General features: G+C 47.0%; 1 protein-coding gene and 1 long non-coding RNA gene across 2 annotated transcripts in view; both read right to left on the reverse strand.

Annotated features, from left to right (window-relative positions):
* LOC307210505 overlaps positions 1-18,127 on the reverse strand; it is a 349,261-nt gene that overhangs the window by 216,731 nt on the left and 114,403 nt on the right. The gene's annotated exons all lie outside the window — the stretch shown is intronic.
* On the reverse strand, positions 487-13,766 carry LOC307210494 (aquaporin-5-like). Its single transcript, XM_079966431.1, has 4 exons — positions 13,007-13,766; positions 7,718-7,882; positions 5,258-5,338; positions 487-990 (listed from the first exon to the last, which is right to left on the reverse strand). Exons 1-4 carry the CDS (start codon positions 13,367-13,369, stop codon positions 793-795), a joined length of 807 nt encoding a protein of 268 aa, XP_079822557.1. The 5' UTR covers positions 13,370-13,766; the 3' UTR covers positions 487-792.

The following is an 18,127-nucleotide window of genomic DNA, read 5'->3' on the forward strand; positions in this document are numbered from 1 at the left end:
ATACCTTGGGTTACAGACGCTTCAGGTTACAGACTCCGCTAACCCAGAAATAGTACCTCGGGATAAGAACTTTGCTTCAGGATGAGAACAGAAATCATGCTTTGGCGGCGCGGCGGCAGCAGCAGCAGCAGGAGGAGGCCCCATTAGCTAAAGTGGTGCTTCAGGTTAAGAACACTCAGGTTAAGAACGGACCTCCGGAATGAATTAAGTACTTAACCTGAGGTACCACTGTACTGTTTTTGTTTGGTCCTTCCACCTTAAAACTTTTTAGTTTAGAGAAAAGGCAAGTAAGGGGAGAAATGATGGGAGTTCATACCATTATTTGTGGTATGAAGAAAATGGGTGGAGGAATGTGTTTCCCCCTCTCTAGTAACACTAGAATTCGTGGGCATCCAGGGAACCTGAACATTGGGAGGTTCAGGCCAGACAAAAGTGCTTCTTTGCACAGCGCAAAGTTACTTCCTTTCCAGATCTTGGAAAGTTAATAGTCCCTCTCTATTCTGCCTTGGTCAGACCACACCTGTGTCCGGTTCTGGGCACCACAATTTAAGAAGTATATTGACAAGCTGGAACGTGTGCAGAAGAAGGCGACCAAGATGATCAAGGGTCTGGAAAGCAAGCCTGATGAGGAACGGTTGAAGGAGCTGGGTTCATTTAGCCTGGATGAGAGGAGATTGGAGAGTTACAAGAAAGAAGATTCTGACTAAACAGGAAGAACTTTCTGACAGTAAGCGCTGTTTGACAGTGGGTTTGGGCTGGATAACCGTCAGAGTCCCTTCCAGCTCGACCGTTCTATGATTCTATGATCCTGTGATCCACCAGTTCCGTTGAGTACTTCTGATCATTCTTCTCCACCCAGTCATCTTCAGGTTGGTAGGTCCCTTTCAGAACATCAAGCCTCTCGGATAGGCTTCTTGTGTCAGGAGCGAGGATGATGTTGTAGATCAGAGAGGCCACAATGCCGCCCGCCACAGGTCCCACCCAAAAAATCTGAAGAAGTGCAAACAAAACATAGGTTTTTGGTGAGTCACTCCTCAATGGAATCATTCCCAATTGGAGCAGCTACAGAGCTGTTTCCCCCCTTCTCGGCCAGTAGGGGTGCTATTGAGGTATACCACACCATCATATACAGTGGTGCCCCGCAAGACGAATGCCTCGCAAGACGAAAAACCCACTGGACGAAAGGGTTTTCCGTTTTGGAGGTGCTTCGCAAGACAAATTTCCCTATGGGCTTGCTTCGCAAGACAAAAATGTCTTGCGAGTTTTTCCGACTTTCCCCCCCCTTTCCGCCCCCCTTTTTCTAAGCCGCTAAGCCGCTTATCCGCTAAGCCGCTAAGCCACTAAAAGCCGCTAATAGCGCTAAGCCGCTAAACTGCTAATGGGCTTGCTTCACAAGACGAAAAAACCGCAAGACGAAGAGACTCGCGGAACGGATTCTTTTTGTCTTGCGAGGCACCACTGTAATTGGAAAGGACCTTGACAAGACAGAAGTACTGTTTTGGGGGGACAGGGGGAGGGCAGGTGTGGAGGACTCCCTGGTCCTGAATGGGGTAACTGTGCCCCTGAAGGACCAGGTGCGCAGCCTGGGAGTCATTTTGGACTCACAGCTGTCCATGGAGGCGCAGGTCAATTCTGTGTCCAGGGCAGCTGTCTACCAGCTCCATCTGGTATGCAGGCTGAGACCCTACCTGCCTGCGGACTGTCTCGCCAGAGTGGTGCATGCTTTAGTTATCTGCCACTTGGACTACTGCAATGCGCTCTATGTGGGGCTACCTTTGAAGGTGACCCAGAAACTACAACTAATCCAGAATGCAGCAGCTAGACTGGTGACTGGGGGCAGCCGACGAGACCACATAACACTGGTCTTGAAAGACCTACATTGGCTTCTGCCCAGACGCTGAGGTCCAGCGCCAAGGGCCTTCTGGTGGTTCCCTCATTGCGAGAAGCAAAGCTACAGGGAACCAGGCAGATGGCCTTCTCGGTAGTGGCGCCCGCCCTGTGGAACACCCTCCCATCAGATGTCAAAGCGATAAACAACTACCTGACATTCAGAAGACATCTTAAGGCAGCCCTGTTCAGGGAAGTTTTTAATGTGTGACATTTTAGTGTATTTTTGGTCTCTGTGGAAGCCGCCCAGAGTGGCTGGGGAAACCCAGCCAGATGGGCGGGGTACAAATAAATTATTATTATTATTATTATTATTATTATTATTATTATTATTATTATTATTTCCATCCTCTGCTCAGAATGCATAATGGGACGATGGGGCCAAGATATGCCAACCATGTTCTGCTGCCAAATGCAGTCTTGCTAAAGCCCATCCCATTGGGACATAGCAGTTGGCCAGAGCAGAGTCAAATGGCTTTGGGACTGTCTCGAGGTGCTCACCTCCCCCAAATATTGAAACGCAGGTGGCGCTGTGGGTTAAAGCCTCAGCGCCTAGGACTTGCCGATCGAAAGGTCGGCGGTTCGAATCCCTGCAGCGGGGTGCGCTCCCGCTGCTCGGTCCCAGCGCCTGCCAACCTAGCAGTTCGAAAGCACCTCCGGGTGCAAGTAGATAAATAGGGACCGCTTACCAGCGGGAAGGTAAACGGCGTTTCCGTGTGCGGCTCTGGCTCGCCAGAGCAGCGATGTCATGCTGGCCACGTGACCCGGAAGTGTCTCTGGACAGCGCTGGCCCCTGGCCTCTTAAGTGAGATGGGCGCACAACCCCAGAGTCTGTCAAGACTGGCCCGTATGGGCAGGGGTACCTTTACCTTTACCTTTATTTGTTTTTTCGCCTGCCTCGTAGCAAATCATCACAACTCTTTTGGTTTTGGTGGTTAGTCATTGGTAGGGGTAATGTTATGTAGATGTGTGGGGGGAGCACCATCACCTCCCCCAAATATTGAAGCGTAGTCCGGTAAAGGATTCCGGGGGGCGTGGCCTCGTCCGAAGCCTATGGAGGCCAGGGCCTAAAGCGCGCCCCTGATCGGTGACCCCGGGGGAGTCCCTAGTTGATGTGCATCAGCAGGGCTCCCCCTGCTGGTGTTAACCCTTCCCGGTCTTCAAGCAAATAGGCTGAAGCCATACAGTCGGATAGGACCAATGCCTAAGCCAATACCGCTCTTTACCTGTAACCAATAAAGTTGTGGCCAATCTTAGCCCATTAACCTAAAATAGTGGTGTCACATGTCTTTATTTCTATTGGGGGGAGGCGGGAACTTGCTACACAATGAAATTCTTGGGGCACAACAGTACTATTTGTTCCAATTCTGTATAATCACAGGAGACTCTCAAAACAACTCTGAGCCTAACACCCTTTTGTGAAAAAGCATAGTGGAAGAAAAATCCTAGACGCGCACCATAATTTAAAGCGTGTTACCTCCTCCAAGGAATCATGGGAAAATGCAGTTTGTTAAGGGTACTGCAACGTGCAGCTCTGTTAGAGGTAAACTGCAGTTCCCAGAATTCTGGCAACTGTTGTTTACCCATTAAGGAACTCCAGTGACCCAAGATTCTTCTGTTCCTTATTCTGGGCTGAAAGAAAGGTGAGCCACGCTGAGTCCCTGATCTTTCTAGAGTTGGCTGACTTCCTTTCACATTACTCCAGCATCTAATTTATCACTTGAGCATGTAAGCAAATTAAAGGCTGAAGCAAACGGAGGAATGATTATCTCAGGATAACAGATTGTCTAAACAGGGGCCCTAAGATAAGGCCCATAGCTCATCTATCAATTTCCACACCCGTATTTCATAAACAACTGATTTTAATTAAGACAGAACCCGACAAGAATTGAGTCTTGTTTGTATACATCTAATTAATGCACCGGCCATTCATCCATGTGCCAGGGCCTGGAAGACAAGATCTTGCCCTTTCTATGCCCGTTTTCTAACACCCTGGAAATCTGCTGCTAATCGAGGATGAGGGTGGTAGAAAATCAGACCCTCCAAATGCCCCTATTTTCCAGGGACAGTTGTGGATTTACAGAAGCTGTCCTGGTTTCTGATTTGATCCCGGAATGTCTCTCTTTTGCTCAGGATGTCCCTATTTTCATCAGAGAAATGTTGAAGGGTATGGTAGGATGTTCCTATTTTCTTTGGAGAAATGTTGGATGATATGGCATACCCCCCAATGTTTCTCTGATGAAAATAGAGACGTAGTCAATCACCACCACCATCATTTATATTCTGGCCATCTGTGACTGGGTTGTCTCAGCCACTCTGGGCAGTTTCCAACATATATGAAGGTAAAGGTAAAGGCACCCCTGACCATTAGGTCCAGTCGTGGCCAACTCTGGGGTTGCGGCGCTCATCTCGCTTTATTGGCCGAGGGAGCTGGCGTTTGTGGCTTCCGGGTCATGTGGCCAGCATGACTGAGCCTCATCTGGTGAACCAGAGCAGCGCATGGAAACACCGTTTACCTTCCTGCTGGAGCGTTACCTATTTATCTACTTGCACTTTGACGTGCTTTCGAACTGCTAGGTTGGCAGGAGCAGGGACCGAGCAACGGGAGCTCACCCCGTCGCGGGGATTCAAATCGCCGACCTTCCGATCAGCAAGCCCTAGGCTCAGTGGTTTAGACCACAGCGCCACCCGCGTCCCTCCAATATATATTAAAACATAATGAAGTATTAAGCATTTTTTAAAAATCTCCTTAAAAAGACTGCCTTCAGATGTCTTCTAAAGGTTGTATAGTTACTTATCTCCTTAGCTCAGGGCTTGCATAACTCCATACCCTCCAATATTTCTTCAATGAAAATAGGGACATCCTAAGAAAAATTGTGAAATAGGGACACTTGGAGGGTTATGTGACCCCCGAGCCAAAGAGATAAGTAACTTTAGAAGACATCTGAAGGCAGCCCTGTGTTGGGAAGTTTTTTGGGGTTTTTTTTAGTGTTTAATGTTTTGTTATGTTATATGTTATATGTTATATGTTATATGATGTTATATGTTATATGTTATATTTGTTATATGTTATATTTGTTATATGTTATATTTGTTATATGTTATATGTTATATGTTATATGTTTTGTTTGTTATATATATGTTGGAAGCCACCCAGAGTGACTGGGGCAACCTAGTCAGATGGGCAGGGTATAAATAATAAAATTATTATGTTTATGGAATAGGATGTTTATGGAATAGGACGTCCCAGAGAAACGTCGGAAAATGTGGGGGAAGGTGGGAATGTCTACTTGTGTCCTTCATCTCCTAGCAATATCAGGGCCCATCACAAGCCTGAAGTCTCAGGTGGTAGCTGGATGGAAGCACTTACCCAGTGATCTTGGAAGTTTGCCATTATGACAGCGGGGCCAAAAGACCGTGCAGGATTCATCGAGCAGCCCGTGAAATAGATCTGGAAGGTAATAATGGTGGGGAAATGTCATCGCTTAATGATGGGTAGAGCAAAAGGTCATAACAGCTTTCCATATTTTATTGCAATGTTTTTGTAAGTAACTCGCCCTGGGGTCTAGTGGCGAAGGTAGTGGCAATCTGGTGGCCATTGGGACTGGCAGGGAAAACAGCAGGGAGGTCAACTGTAGGTGGCGCCAGAGAGCCAATGACAGGCAGAGCCAACTGATGCTGGCTTTGCTCCCATCCTTCTTCCTGCTGAGTTCTATGATGGCAGCACAAAGGAGAAAGAATATGACAGCTAGCACCACCCCTAGCCCTAGATGACACTTGGAAAACAGGCAGATGGGGGGCTGGTTTGGGGCAGACAGAGGTTGGTGGGGCAATGCCCCATTCACCCCAACAGACCAGCTTCCACTGGGTGAAGGGCAGGTACAAAAATCAAATAGCAACAACAGTAATTGTCGTTATGGGCACCCACAGAGACAATGGAGTGCGCCTCCAGAGGTGAATTCAAACCGCTGCAATAGTATCACTGACATGACCTCCCTGGGGCACAAGCCTGGGCAGTGGGTGTGGAGGGCCTGGGCTGCCCAGACAATAATACTGCTTTCTCGGCCTCGCAGATGTGATCCAAAGGAAAGCAGAGCAATACGTTTGACCCCAGCTTGGAGGCAGGAGTTGAAGAGACATGCAAGACGCTATCCAACCGTCTTAGGGACTCCACTCCAGATGTGTGTTGAGTTTACCCATTAGCCTTTTCTTCTCCTGAAAATATCCCTCAAGGCAGTGGAGGTTTGGGACCAGAGTTTTGCTTCTCCTAGATGGGCTACCTTCCCAGTTTGACTGGCCCCATCTTCTCCTCACTTCCCTTTACAACTTGTGCAGCCTCCTTGACCGTTTCACTGGCAAAATGCTGGATAGCTTTTATATGAAGGAACCAGGCCACTGGTTCTACACACAATGGTTCCTCCATACACTTATTACTGGCTAATAGGAGCACCAGGGACCTGCCTGTTAGGATACACCGTATTTTTTGCTCTATAAGACTCACTTTTTCCCTCCTAAAAAGTAAGGGGAAATGTCTTATGGAGCGAATGCAGGCTGCACAGCTATCACAGAAGCCAGAACAGCAAGAGGGGTTGCTGCTTTCACTGCGCAGTGATCCCTCTTGCTGTTCTGGCTTCTGAGATTCAGAATTTTTTTTTTCTTGTTTTCCTCCTCCAAAAACTAGGTGCATCTTGTGGTCTGGTGCGTCTTATAGAGCGAACAATATGGTAGTTCCGTTCCACCTTAAAAAGAGCACGCATGACTGGTGTGCCACATGCCTGTTTACTTCCAGCACTTGCTGGGAACTTCTGTTTGTATATAGCTTTTGTGTTACTGCTGTTTTGCTGGAGACGAAGGGAAGCAGACATGTTTTCCTCTGTTCCTGAACTATGCTGAATAAATTGCTGTACATTATGCTTACACATTTCTCTGTCCGCCTCTTCAGCTGTGAGAAGATTTACACACTCTGCTGATAGAGCGTGCACGGGTCTCTAAACGTATCTGAGGCTCGTGTCGCTGATTGATGCTGTTCCAAGGGAGACCGACTGCCGGTCGGGGGCTGGAGCCAGCTGGGGGCCTGCCTGATGTCCCCGTCTTCTCGGCAGTTTCCCAACACTGCCTTCCACCACCACCACCCCAATTGCCATAGCACCCCCTGCTGGAATGCAATGGTAAATAATAATAATAAATAAATAATAATAATAATAATAATTTTTTATTTATATCCTGCCCTCCCCAGCCGAAGCCGGGCTCAGGGCGGCTAACAATAAAATAATACAACATTCTAAAATCATTTCATTATAAAAATTAATTCAAATCAAATTGATGGCAACCATTGGGCTAGAGTTCTGTAAAGATTGCCAAAGGAGGGAGTCAGGCTGTGCCCTGGCCAAAGGCTTGGTGGAACAGCTCTGTCTTGCAGGCCCTGCGGAAAGATGTCAAGTCCCTCAGGGCCCTAGTCTCTTGTGGCAGAGCTTTCCACCAGATCGGAGCCACAGCCGAAAAAGCCCTGGCTCTGGTTGAGGCCAGCCTAACCTCTCTGTGGCCTTGGACCTCCAAGATGTTTTTGTTTGAAGATCGTAAGTTCCTCTGTGGGACATACCAGGAGAGGCAGTCCCGTAGATACGAGGGTCCTAGGCCGTATAGGGCTTTAAAGGTTAAAACCAGCACCTTAAACCTGATCCTGTACTCCACCAGGATCCAGTGCAGCTGGTATAGCACCGGGTGAATGTGATCTTGCAGCAAGGACCCCATAAGGAGAACTGTGGAGCCATCTCATCTGAGGGACACATCCTGTACCATTGCTCTGCCCGGCTGAGATAACAACACTCACCCCTAGGAAATGGCCGACCGTGACTGACAGTCCGATAGATAACGCCGGGGAGCCCACAGCATCAGTTCTGCGGCTGTCCGTCGAGGCGAAGACGCAGAGGACCAGCAGGAAGGTCAGAATCAGCTCTACTGCCACAGCCTGTCCGGCTCCTGTGTTGTTGTGCAGCTGCAAAGATTAGGGAATAATAATAATAATAATAATAATAATAATAATAATAATAATAATTATTATTATTATTATTATTATTTATTTATACCCCGCCCATCTGGCTGGGCCTCCCCAGCCACTCTGGGCGGCTTCCATAGAAACCAAAAATACAGTAAAATATCACACGTTAAAAACTTCTCTGAACAGGGCTGCCTTAAGATGTCTTCTGAATGTCAGGTAGTTGTTTATCGCTTTGACATCTGCTGGAAGGGCGTTCCACAGGGCGGGCGCCACTACCGAGAAGGCCCTCTGCCTGGTTCCCTGTAGCTTTGCTTCTCGCAATGAGGGAACCGCCAGAAGGCCCTCGGCGCTGGACCTCAGCATCCGGGCAGAATGATGGGGGTGGAGACGCTCCTTCAGGTATACTGGGAAGTTGTGAAGGAGTAGGAAGCACGGGAAAAGGCAGCCTTTGAGCCTTGGCAAAGGCGGAGAGAGACAGCAGACACAATTACCATCCATCTCCCCCAGGCGGCAGCGTTTAGTGAACAAAAGTTAGGTGGCCCCCATGGGGTTGATTTCCAGGAACAGCTGACAATTCCAAGGGTTGGTCGGGCCATAAAACACCGACTTGCCGGCTTAGCCCTGCTGAATGACGCAGCTAATTATGTGCCCATCCGTTTGATCGCCTCGGAAGCCCTCCCAGGCCCAAATGCGTGTTTTTCCAGCATGATCAGCACCAAAGGAGAAATCGAGAGTCTAGTAATTAAGTCGTGCTGGTGTTCGCTGGAGCCCTGCCAGCAACTAACTTCTAAAGGAAATAGGAATATCTGGATATAGCAAATGTGCTTAGAAGCTTCTACACTTGCTAACCTGCCGGCCAGCTTCAGCATCGCAGAAGCACCCAGTGCTGGTTCTCTAGGCCATGGGATGGAGAACCCTCTATGCTCCTCTCAGGGGTTGCTGGACTAAAGACCCCCATCACTTTCCTGACCGTTGGCCGTGTCAGCTGGTGCTGTTGGGAACTGGAATGTGCCAACATCAGAAGAACAGCAAGTTGCCCCCATCCCTGCTCTTGGGTGGCTGGGTTCAATGGAGGACAAAGACCCCCTGTCCCCGTTGCACAGAATTTTGGCAAGTGCTGTTTTTCCTCACTCCTCTTTGGCAAGATGCGTTGGCCCTGTTCTTTAAAGGAAAACCTGTAACTGGAGGAGCTGGTGGAAGAGGACTGGAAGAAATTTAAAGACTATCTACAGAAACAGTGTAAAATTTATGAATACTAAAATGATGTTGGGTTGAAAATAAGTGGCATTAGTGATAAAGTTAGAAAGTGTATGCAAAAACGAATTGATGGATGAAAACATTTGAGTTGTGATATGTTAAGATACAAAGTTAAAGATGATAAATTGAAAGAGGGCAAGGATTTGCTGATTTGATAATGTAAATGGGAATACAAAAAGGGGAGGTGTGAGGAGGTCAAGGAAACAAGGTAATGAACTTTAAAGTTAAAAAAAAGCAAGGAGGGATTTTTTCTTTTTTCTTTTTCTTTTTATTTACTTTTTGTTTTTTGTATCTTGTATTTTTCTGTTTTCTTTTTTCTCTTTTTCGCTGTATTTTGTCTGATTCTGTAAAATCTCGATAAACATTTATAAAAAATAATAATAATAAAGGAAAACCTGTAACTGACCTCTTTGGGCACTCTAGAGATAAAAAAGGGTGGTTTCTGGTGGTTTTGTTATGTCTCAATAATAATAATTTTATTATATATACCCTGCCCATCTGGCTGGGTTTCCCCTGCCATTCTGGGCAGCTTCCAGCACATATAATAAAACATGAAAAACGTCCCGATACAAGGTTGCCTTCTAAAAATCAGATAGTTGTTTATTTCCTTGACATCTGATACAAGGTTGCCTTCAGATGGCTTCTAAAAACGAGATACAGTCATACCTCGGGTTACAGAATCTTCAGGTTGTGTTTTTTTGGGTTACAGACACGCCGAAACCCGAAACGGAACGGGTTACTTCTGGGTTTTGGCGGTCGCACATGCACAGAAGTGCTAAATCACGCTTTGCGCATGAGTAGAAGCACAGAATTGCAACCCATGCATGCACAGACGTGGCGCTGCAGGTTGTGAACGCTGCAGGTTGCGAACGTGCCTCCCACACAGATCACGTTTGCAACCCGAGCGTCCACTGTAGTTGTTTATTTCCTTGACATCCACAGGACAGGTGCCACTACTGAGAAGGCCCTCTGCCTGGTTCCCTGTAACCTCGCTTCTCACAGTGAGGGAACTGCCAGGAGGCCCTCAGTGCTGGACCTCAGTGTCCGGGCTGAACAATGGTGAGGTGTGGAGACACCCCTTTAGCATCTTTAAGGTGATTTGCCCTTTGCTTTAAACTGTATGCATTACAACAACCCTATAAGTATACTGTTTTCCCTTTGCTGTGTTCTTTTGAAAAATACACCACTAATGTACTATTATTGCACTGAGAATATGCTGCAGAAGATGTCCACAATAAAACACATCAGTCTGGAGAAGCCCCTAGTCACTTCTGTGATGTTCCATTCTGATTCTGGATTTATGGCTGCAGTAGCGAGGGAAGATCCCTTCCCACTTTGTCAAACAAGGGAATGCAGTCCCTTGGGATGGTGATATTGTACCTACCTAAACATCCAAAGAGAATTGTACAGCGGTACCTCGGGTTACAGACACTTCAGGTTACAGACTCCGCTAACCCAGAAATAGTACCTCGGGTTTAAGATTTTGCTTCAGGATAAGAACAGAAATTGCACGGTGGCGGCAGTGGGAGGCCCCATTAGCCAAAGTGATACCTCAGGTTAAGAACAGTTTCAGGTTAAGAACGGACCTCCAGAACGAATTAAGTTCTTAACCCGAGGTACCCCTGTAGTTGGAATCAAGACCATGCCGGTGTGACAAAGTTTTCATAGCACTCTGCTGGAGAGCCTGTAAATGATCTAGATTTGCCAGGCCTCTGAAATAACCAGAAGCAACTTGCACTGCTCTGATTGTAGCTGAGGACAAGCACAATCCCTTGGCTGAACTCCACATCCCTTTGTATAGCTGCCAAAAACCTTCTGCAGTCAAAGCTCAGGCTATTTTGGCAGCACCCCAGCTATCTCCTCTCCAGCCTAACCCTATTGGCTTTAGGCAAGAGGGTTGTTCACACGTTACGATGGACACAGGTTCATCGTACTCAACACCTGCACAAGTGCTTGTCTAAAACAATGTACACTTGTGCATTTGTGCATTTGTGCAGTCCAGCTATTGTGTACACAGGCACACAGACTGCACACTTGTTCAATGTAAGGTGTAGACACCCCTAAGGCCTGGCAGTACAGTCATACCTTGGATCTCAAATGCTTTGGCTCCTGAATAAATTGGCTCCCAAGCGATTGAAACCCGGAAGTGAGTGCTCTGGTTTTTTAACATTCTTTTGGAACCTGAACATCCGACACGGGTTTTCCACGGTTTCTGATTGGCTGCAGGAGCTTCCTGCAGCCAATCGGAAGCCGTGCTTTGGTTTCTGAATGTTTTGGAAGTTGAACGGACTTCCGGAACAGATTCCGTTTGACTTCCAAGGTACGACTGTATATGTGTTGTTGTAGTTGTAGTTGTTGTTGTTGTGTGTAAAGAAGGCAGGAAGAAAACAAAGCACATAAAACACAAAATAATGCATTAAGTACAATATTAACTGTAGAATTAAAAATAATGTAATTTTTTTAAAAAAAATAACAGAGGGAAATATATAATAATTATATTAAAATGGTAAAAAACAACATAAAGTATTAATAGTTTTTAAATTAAGACAGGATCCTGTGCCAACAAGCTTTTGCTGCTGCACAAAATCCTCTAATTGCTGATAATAACTGGCAGTGAGCCACCACTGAGAAGAACCATAGAGGTAATCGCCAACACTCATTATGAACCCTGATGGATTTTGAAGTCTCCACACTCACAGGACTATAAATTGGCTATAATGCCAGTGGGTTTATAGAACGGCACTTGGCCAGGGTGTGCCCCACGATATGATGTTCTTCCAGCCAGGGGAGGGCATAACATGTTTCCTCCAGGTAGCATTAGGGGTGGGGAATTTATGGTTCTCCAGATGTTTTTGGACTCCAACCCCCATTAGCCCCAGCCAGCATGGTCAATAGTCACAGACCCTGCAAGTGTCCCTATTTTCCAGGGACAGTCCCGGATTTACAGAAGCTGTCCCAGTTTCTGATTTGATCCTGGAATGTCCCAATTTTCCTTAGGACGTCCCTATTTTCATCAGAGAAATGTTGGAGGCCAAAGAGTTATGTGACCCCCAAACCAAGGAGATAATTAACTATACAACTTTCAGGAGGCAGCCCTGTATAGGGAAGTTTTCTTAATGCTTTATAATATTTTCATATATGTTGAAAGCCACCTAGAGTAGGGCTGCGATATGCCTGGAATTTCCCAGACGTAACCAGAACATGGCAGTCAGAAACAGTCTTTGGGCGAAAACCGGTAGAAGTCTTGATTTTGGCAAACCCCTTAAAAATAACTCAAAAAAAATTCTTTTCTTTTCTGAGATTTTGGGGGGAAAAGAAGAAGCTTAACATCTTCAGATGGGTGGGGTGGTAATAATAATACTATGGAATAGGATGTCCCTATTTTCATCGGCAAAATATTGGAGGGTATATAATCTACGGCAGAGGTCAGCAAACATTTTCAACAAGGGGGCCGGTCCACTGTCCCTCAGACTTTGCGGGGCGGACGGACTATATTTTGAAAAAAGAAAAGAAAAAAAGAGCGAATTCCTATGCCCCACAAATAACCCACAGATGCATTTTAAATAAAAGGACACTTTCTACTCATGTAAAAACACACTGATTCCTGGACTGTCCATGGGCAGGATTGAGAAGGCGATTGGGCCGGATCTGGCCCCAGGCCTTGGTTTGCCTACACATGATCTACGGTGATGGAAGTTGTAGTTCAGCAACACTGGTAGGGCCTCAGGTTCTCTAACCCTGCATTAGGTGGTTCAATCCTGCGTATGCTTACCTGGTAGTAAGACCCACGAAATTTAGCAGGTCTGACCCCTTGTCATTTTCCTCAGCAAGGACAATAGGAATACATGTGTCCGCAGCACTTACCGCATTGACGGCCAGGGTCCCTCGGATATCGGCTGGAGTGAGCTGGTGGATCACTCCTGCCCCAGCTATCGCTCCCAACATCTGAGCCACAACGTAGGCCACCGATCGTACCACTGAAATCTTTTGTGCCACGAGGAGGGCCACTGTCACCGCTGGGTTGATGTGAGCCCCGCTGACATGGCCCACAGACTGGACGAGGGTGGCGATGGCCAAGCCAAAGGCCATGGAAATCTGCACCATCTGTGGGAGTGCCGACGGCCAATTCAAGGCCGAGCCCACCCCGACAAGCACAAATATCATGGTGGCCAAGAACTCGGCAAAGACGGCTCTGAAAAAAGCCAGTGAGCAAGCTTCATTCTTCATGGCAGAAGCGGCAATGGGGAAGTCAAGCCACGGTGCAGAAAGGGATTGCCACGATCTTTCCTTCTGCCAGAGGAAGGATGGGCAGAATATATATCTAGGGAAAGGATGAAAAATAGGGTGGGACTGGGAACGGGAGATGCGGTTCCTGGGAAATCGCCCATCTCCTGCCTCTGAAACCCTGACCTTCCTTGTTAGTAATACTCAGCTGTGCCATTTTGTTGCTTGGTGATTTATGACCCTGCTTGACTTTCGGTTGCATGCAGAGAAGGAGCCTCCTGAATTCTTCCAAAGAAAACTCCCGCAAAGTGTCCTTCGATTTCGATTTGTATCCTCTCGGTCCCTTTGCATAACGCAAACCTGCCCAGCCTGCGGTCCACCAAGTTAAATGCTGCCCGCCAGTTTCGAATGGCTGCTTGCCAGGGACATTAGTGCTGGTTTTGCTGCCTGCCATCAGAGTCTGTAAAAAAAACACAAAACACACACACACACAACAGTGGCATTGCCAAGAACCTGCCAGGCCACAGTGCACACAGCTAGCAGGCTGTGTTCTGCTTGTTGGGTCACAAGATGGGCATACTTCATAAAGCATATTCAAGGTCGCTTCCAAGCAACCTGTTTCTTGTTGTTTTTCAAGCATTCTTCCTGATGGGTTTATGTGGGAAGTTAGATGGCATTGGACCAAGCAGACATTATGTGCGCATTCCAGTGCATTTCTCCATTACTTTCCTTCCAGCAAACAGGGAGGGAAGTGGGTTTGTTGCGCAAGAGCTCCAATCCATTATAATTGCACAACTCAAATTTGCTAGGTTGAAACCCACCTGAAAATAGCAACAGTCTGTGAGCACTCCAAGAGTCTGGAAATAATTGTGCAAGGACTGCTGAATTTTGCATGACTATTATTATTGTTATTATTATGATGCCCAATCCATCTGGCTGGGTATATACTCTGCATCCAGATTGATTTTGTTTGCCTGTTTTACGTTTCTTTTTCAGATAGATTCCCAAGGTTCCTGTTCCCCCCACAGTTTTAAGTCTTTGTTAGGAGTCATTGATAAAATCAGAAGGAATCCTTCTAGTACAGGGGTCAGCAAACCTTTTCAGCAGAGGCCGGTCTACTGTCCCTCAGACCTTGTGGGGGGCCAGACTATATTTTGAAAAAAGAAAAGAAAAAAAGAATGAATTCCTATGCCCCACAAAAAACCCAGAGATGCATTTTAAAGAAAAGCACACATTCTGCTATTGTAAAAACACCAGGCAGGCCCCACAAAAAACATTCTACATTCTACTCATGTAAAAACACGCTGATTCCCAGACCGTCGACGGGCCGGATTGAGAAGGCAATTGGGCCAGATCCGGCCCCTGGGCCTTATTTTGCCTACCCATGTTCTAGTATAACAGACCCTCCAAAATCTTGCAGAGGAAAATTGGGATGCACCTTTTTGGGGGCTCCACTCTTGTGGCAGCCAGGTGACTCAAGAGAGAGAGCACAACCCCCGAAAACGGGTGTCTTTTGGGGTCATGTTCTCATGGGAATCAAAAGGGGCCATCCCAGGTACCAATCAGGCTTGTGTAATTCCGGGATGTCCTGCTCAAAACAGGACAGTTGAGGGGTATGCTAGCAGTTTTGTTGCTACACCTCTGGGCGGGGACTTCTGCCACCTGCCTCATCTTCAGTTGCCATGTTGCCCCATAATGCACTTGCTAGCTCCCACCTCAGTCACCATGCATTTGGCAGCTGTGTGAAAGGAAGTCTAGTGTGTAGATCTGGGTGCTTGGAGGGCTCCCGCAGGTGAGCAGGAATGCTACAGGGATATAATAGCAAAATCCCATGTGTAACTGTCTGAGGGACGTGGTTAGCGCTGTGGGTTAAACCACTGAGCCTAGGGCTTGCCGATCAGAAGGTCGGCGGTTCGAATCCCTGCGACGGGGTGAGCTCCCGTTGCTCGGTCCCTGCTCCTGCCAACCTAGCAATTTGAAAGCACGTCAGAGTGCAAGTAGATAAATAGGTACCGCTCCGGCGGGAAGGTAAACGGCGTTTCCATGCGCTGCTCTGGTTCGCCAGAAGCAGCTTAGTCCTGCTGGCCACATGACCCAGAAGCTGTACGCCGGCTCCCTCGGCCAATAAAGTGAGATGAGTGCCAATAAAGCGAGATGAGTCAGTCACGAATGGACCTAATGGTCAGGGGTCCCTTTACCTTTACTTTTATTAACTTCCCAAGATCTGGAAAGGGAGTAACTTTGCGCTGCACAAAGAAGCACTTTTGTCTGGCCTGAACCTTCCAATGTTCAGCTTCCCTGGATGCCCACGAATTCTAGTGTTACTAGAGAGGGAGAAAAACATTCCTCCACCCATTTTCTTCATACCACAAATAATGGTATGAACTCCCATCATTTCTCCCCCTTACTTGCAGCCTTAAGCCTTTGGCACAGAATTCAGCTCTGCTTTTGGCACCAGGCCCTTGCGTGCTGTTTTAGAGAAAGCAACAAATCACGTCCATAAAGTCCCTCTGTGGGAACGCCCTGGCCAAATGCGTTTCGCATTGTGAAAGGCACAAATGGAGCAACCTCAATGTCCTTGCGGGTGCAAAAGGTAAAAGCAGCCATGTCAGAGTGAAGAGGAAGAAAAATGTCAAGGTTTAGTATGGAGAGAGTTTGCCACAAGTAGCCAACAAAAGCATGGGTATTTTGGTTCCCAGAGATGATTAAGTTCCTCGAATGATCAAACTGAATTTAAACAGTTTGATGACAGAGATATTTCTCAGTTTAGTAAGGTGGCTGTTATTTAGGCTTAGTATTTGGAGTATGGTTACTACACAATGCGGGACGCAGGTGGCGCTGTGGGTTAAAGCCTCAGCGCCTAGGGCTTGCCGATCGAAAGGTCGGCAGTTCGAATCCCTGCGGCGGGGTGCGCTCCCGCTGCTCGGTCCCAGCGCCTGCCAACCTAGCAGTTCGAAAGCACCTCCGGGTGCAAGTAGATAAATAGGGACCGCTTACCAGCGGGAAGGTAAACGGCGTTTCCGTGTGCGGCTCTGGCTCGCCAGATGCAGCTTTGTCACGCTGGCCACGTGACCCGGAAGTGTCTCCGGACAGCGCTGACCCCTGGCCTCTTGAGTGAGATGGGTGCACAACCCCAGAGTCTGTCAAGACTGGCCCGTACGGGCAGGGGTACCTTTACCTTTACCTTTTACTACACAATATGAATATCTTGCCATCGAAAATTTATGTTGTCATGGTATTCTTTTATATATTCCCCAAGTATATTTTCAAAAATTTAACACGGTATTTCAGAAGTGTATTTGAGGGACTTCTCCACCTCATTTTTTACTCTTTAAAAATGCAGCTCTCCGTATCGAAATGAGGATTAAATTTTCCCGATCTTAGTTCATACCTGGGTTACCAACCTTTTAGACCAGTGGGCACATTTGGAATTTTGAGAGAGGGCATAACACAAAATGGCTGCCATGGGGTACGGGGCATAATACAAAATTAGAGAGACAGGCACCCCCAACAACATGTTTACCATGGCAAGCCAGCTATGTCCTGCTAGTCAAGCCTGTGGAGATCACAAAAATATTTATTTTACACACGCACAGACACACTGATGTTGTTGCTGTCAGTATCAGGAAAAATTCACAAGGTGATTACATCACACTCACTCTCATTTCACAGAAATCACTTAGATTTTGCACATTTTACCCCCAAACTTTCTCATAGGTCTATATAAAAGGTAAAGGTACCCCTGCCCGTACGGGCCAGTCTTGACAGACTCTGGGGTTGTGCGCCCATCTCACTTAAGAGGCCAGGGGCCACCACTGTCCGGAGACACATCCGGGTCACGTGGCCAGCGTGACATCGCTGCTCTGGCAAGCCAGAGCCGCACACGGAAACGCCGTTTACCTTCCCGCCGGTAAGCGGTCCCTATTTATCTACTTGCACCCGGAGGTGCTTTCGAACTGCTAGGTTGGCAGGCGCTGGGACCGAGCAGCGGGAGCGCACCCCGCCGCAGGGATTCGAACCGCCGACCTTTCGATCGGCAAGTCCTAGGCGCTGAGGCTTTAACCCACAGCGCCACCTGCGTCCCTTATAGGTCTATATACTTTCTTTTTATTATTATTGTTGAAGGCAAAGAGTCTGGGCCCAGTGGCTTCAGTGAAAGCCTTCAGGGTTATATTCCTTATACCATAAGGAATATATTTTTGCTCATACAAGTGATTGGTAAGATTTTTCCCCTGCAAAGACCTCTGCATGGGTGATCACAGAAATGATGTACATCACTTTATGGATGGATGGCGCTAGAATCTATGTATATAAAAAGAAAGGAGTATTTCCCCTTGCAGTTTTAGCAGCTGGAAAGGCACTGATTATATTGCTTCGTCAGTTATATTTTGACCTATGTGTTCATGCTGAATTAAGTCTATGGGGTAACCCAGATTTGAAGACAGAGAAGAAGATCTGTTTGAGAAACGGACTCAAAGTGGAATTTATGCATCAGACCAGTTAATAGGATTAGATGGAGTATTTTATTTTTATTTTATTTTTTGCCATTTTCAATATCGCTGTTAAGAAACCACCAATCCACAAGTGGTGAATGGCAATATCTTCAGATTTACAGCCTTTGGGGGTTCGTTTATGGATGGTCAGCTTTGAGTGCTTCAGTATCTCCTGGATTGCTAGAGGGAATAATTGGATATTTAAAGAACGGCAGATCTGTTCTTGTTTATAAATATTTATTGGAATATCGTAAAGTGGATGTTCAGG

This window comes from Podarcis cretensis, assembly GCF_951804945.1.
Source record: "Podarcis cretensis genome assembly, chromosome: 2".
NCBI lineage: Eukaryota > Metazoa > Chordata > Lepidosauria > Squamata > Lacertidae > Podarcis > Podarcis cretensis.

What these genes read in the sequence shown, in the direction of transcription:
- LOC307210494 (XM_079966431.1), bottom strand. Translation starts at nt 13,369, where the DNA reads ATGAAGAATGAAGCTTGCTCACTGGCTTTTTTCAGAGCCGTCTTTGCC. An exon ending in GGACCCTGGCCGTCAATGCG is followed by an intron (nt 7,883 to 13,006) that starts GTAAGTGCTGCG and finishes TAATCTTTGCAG; the next exon opens with CTGCACAACAACACAGGAGC. An exon ending in CAAACTTCCAAGATCACTGG is followed by an intron (nt 991 to 5,257) that starts GTAAGTGCTTCC and finishes GCACTTCTTCAG; the next exon opens with ATTTTTTGGGTGGGACCTGT.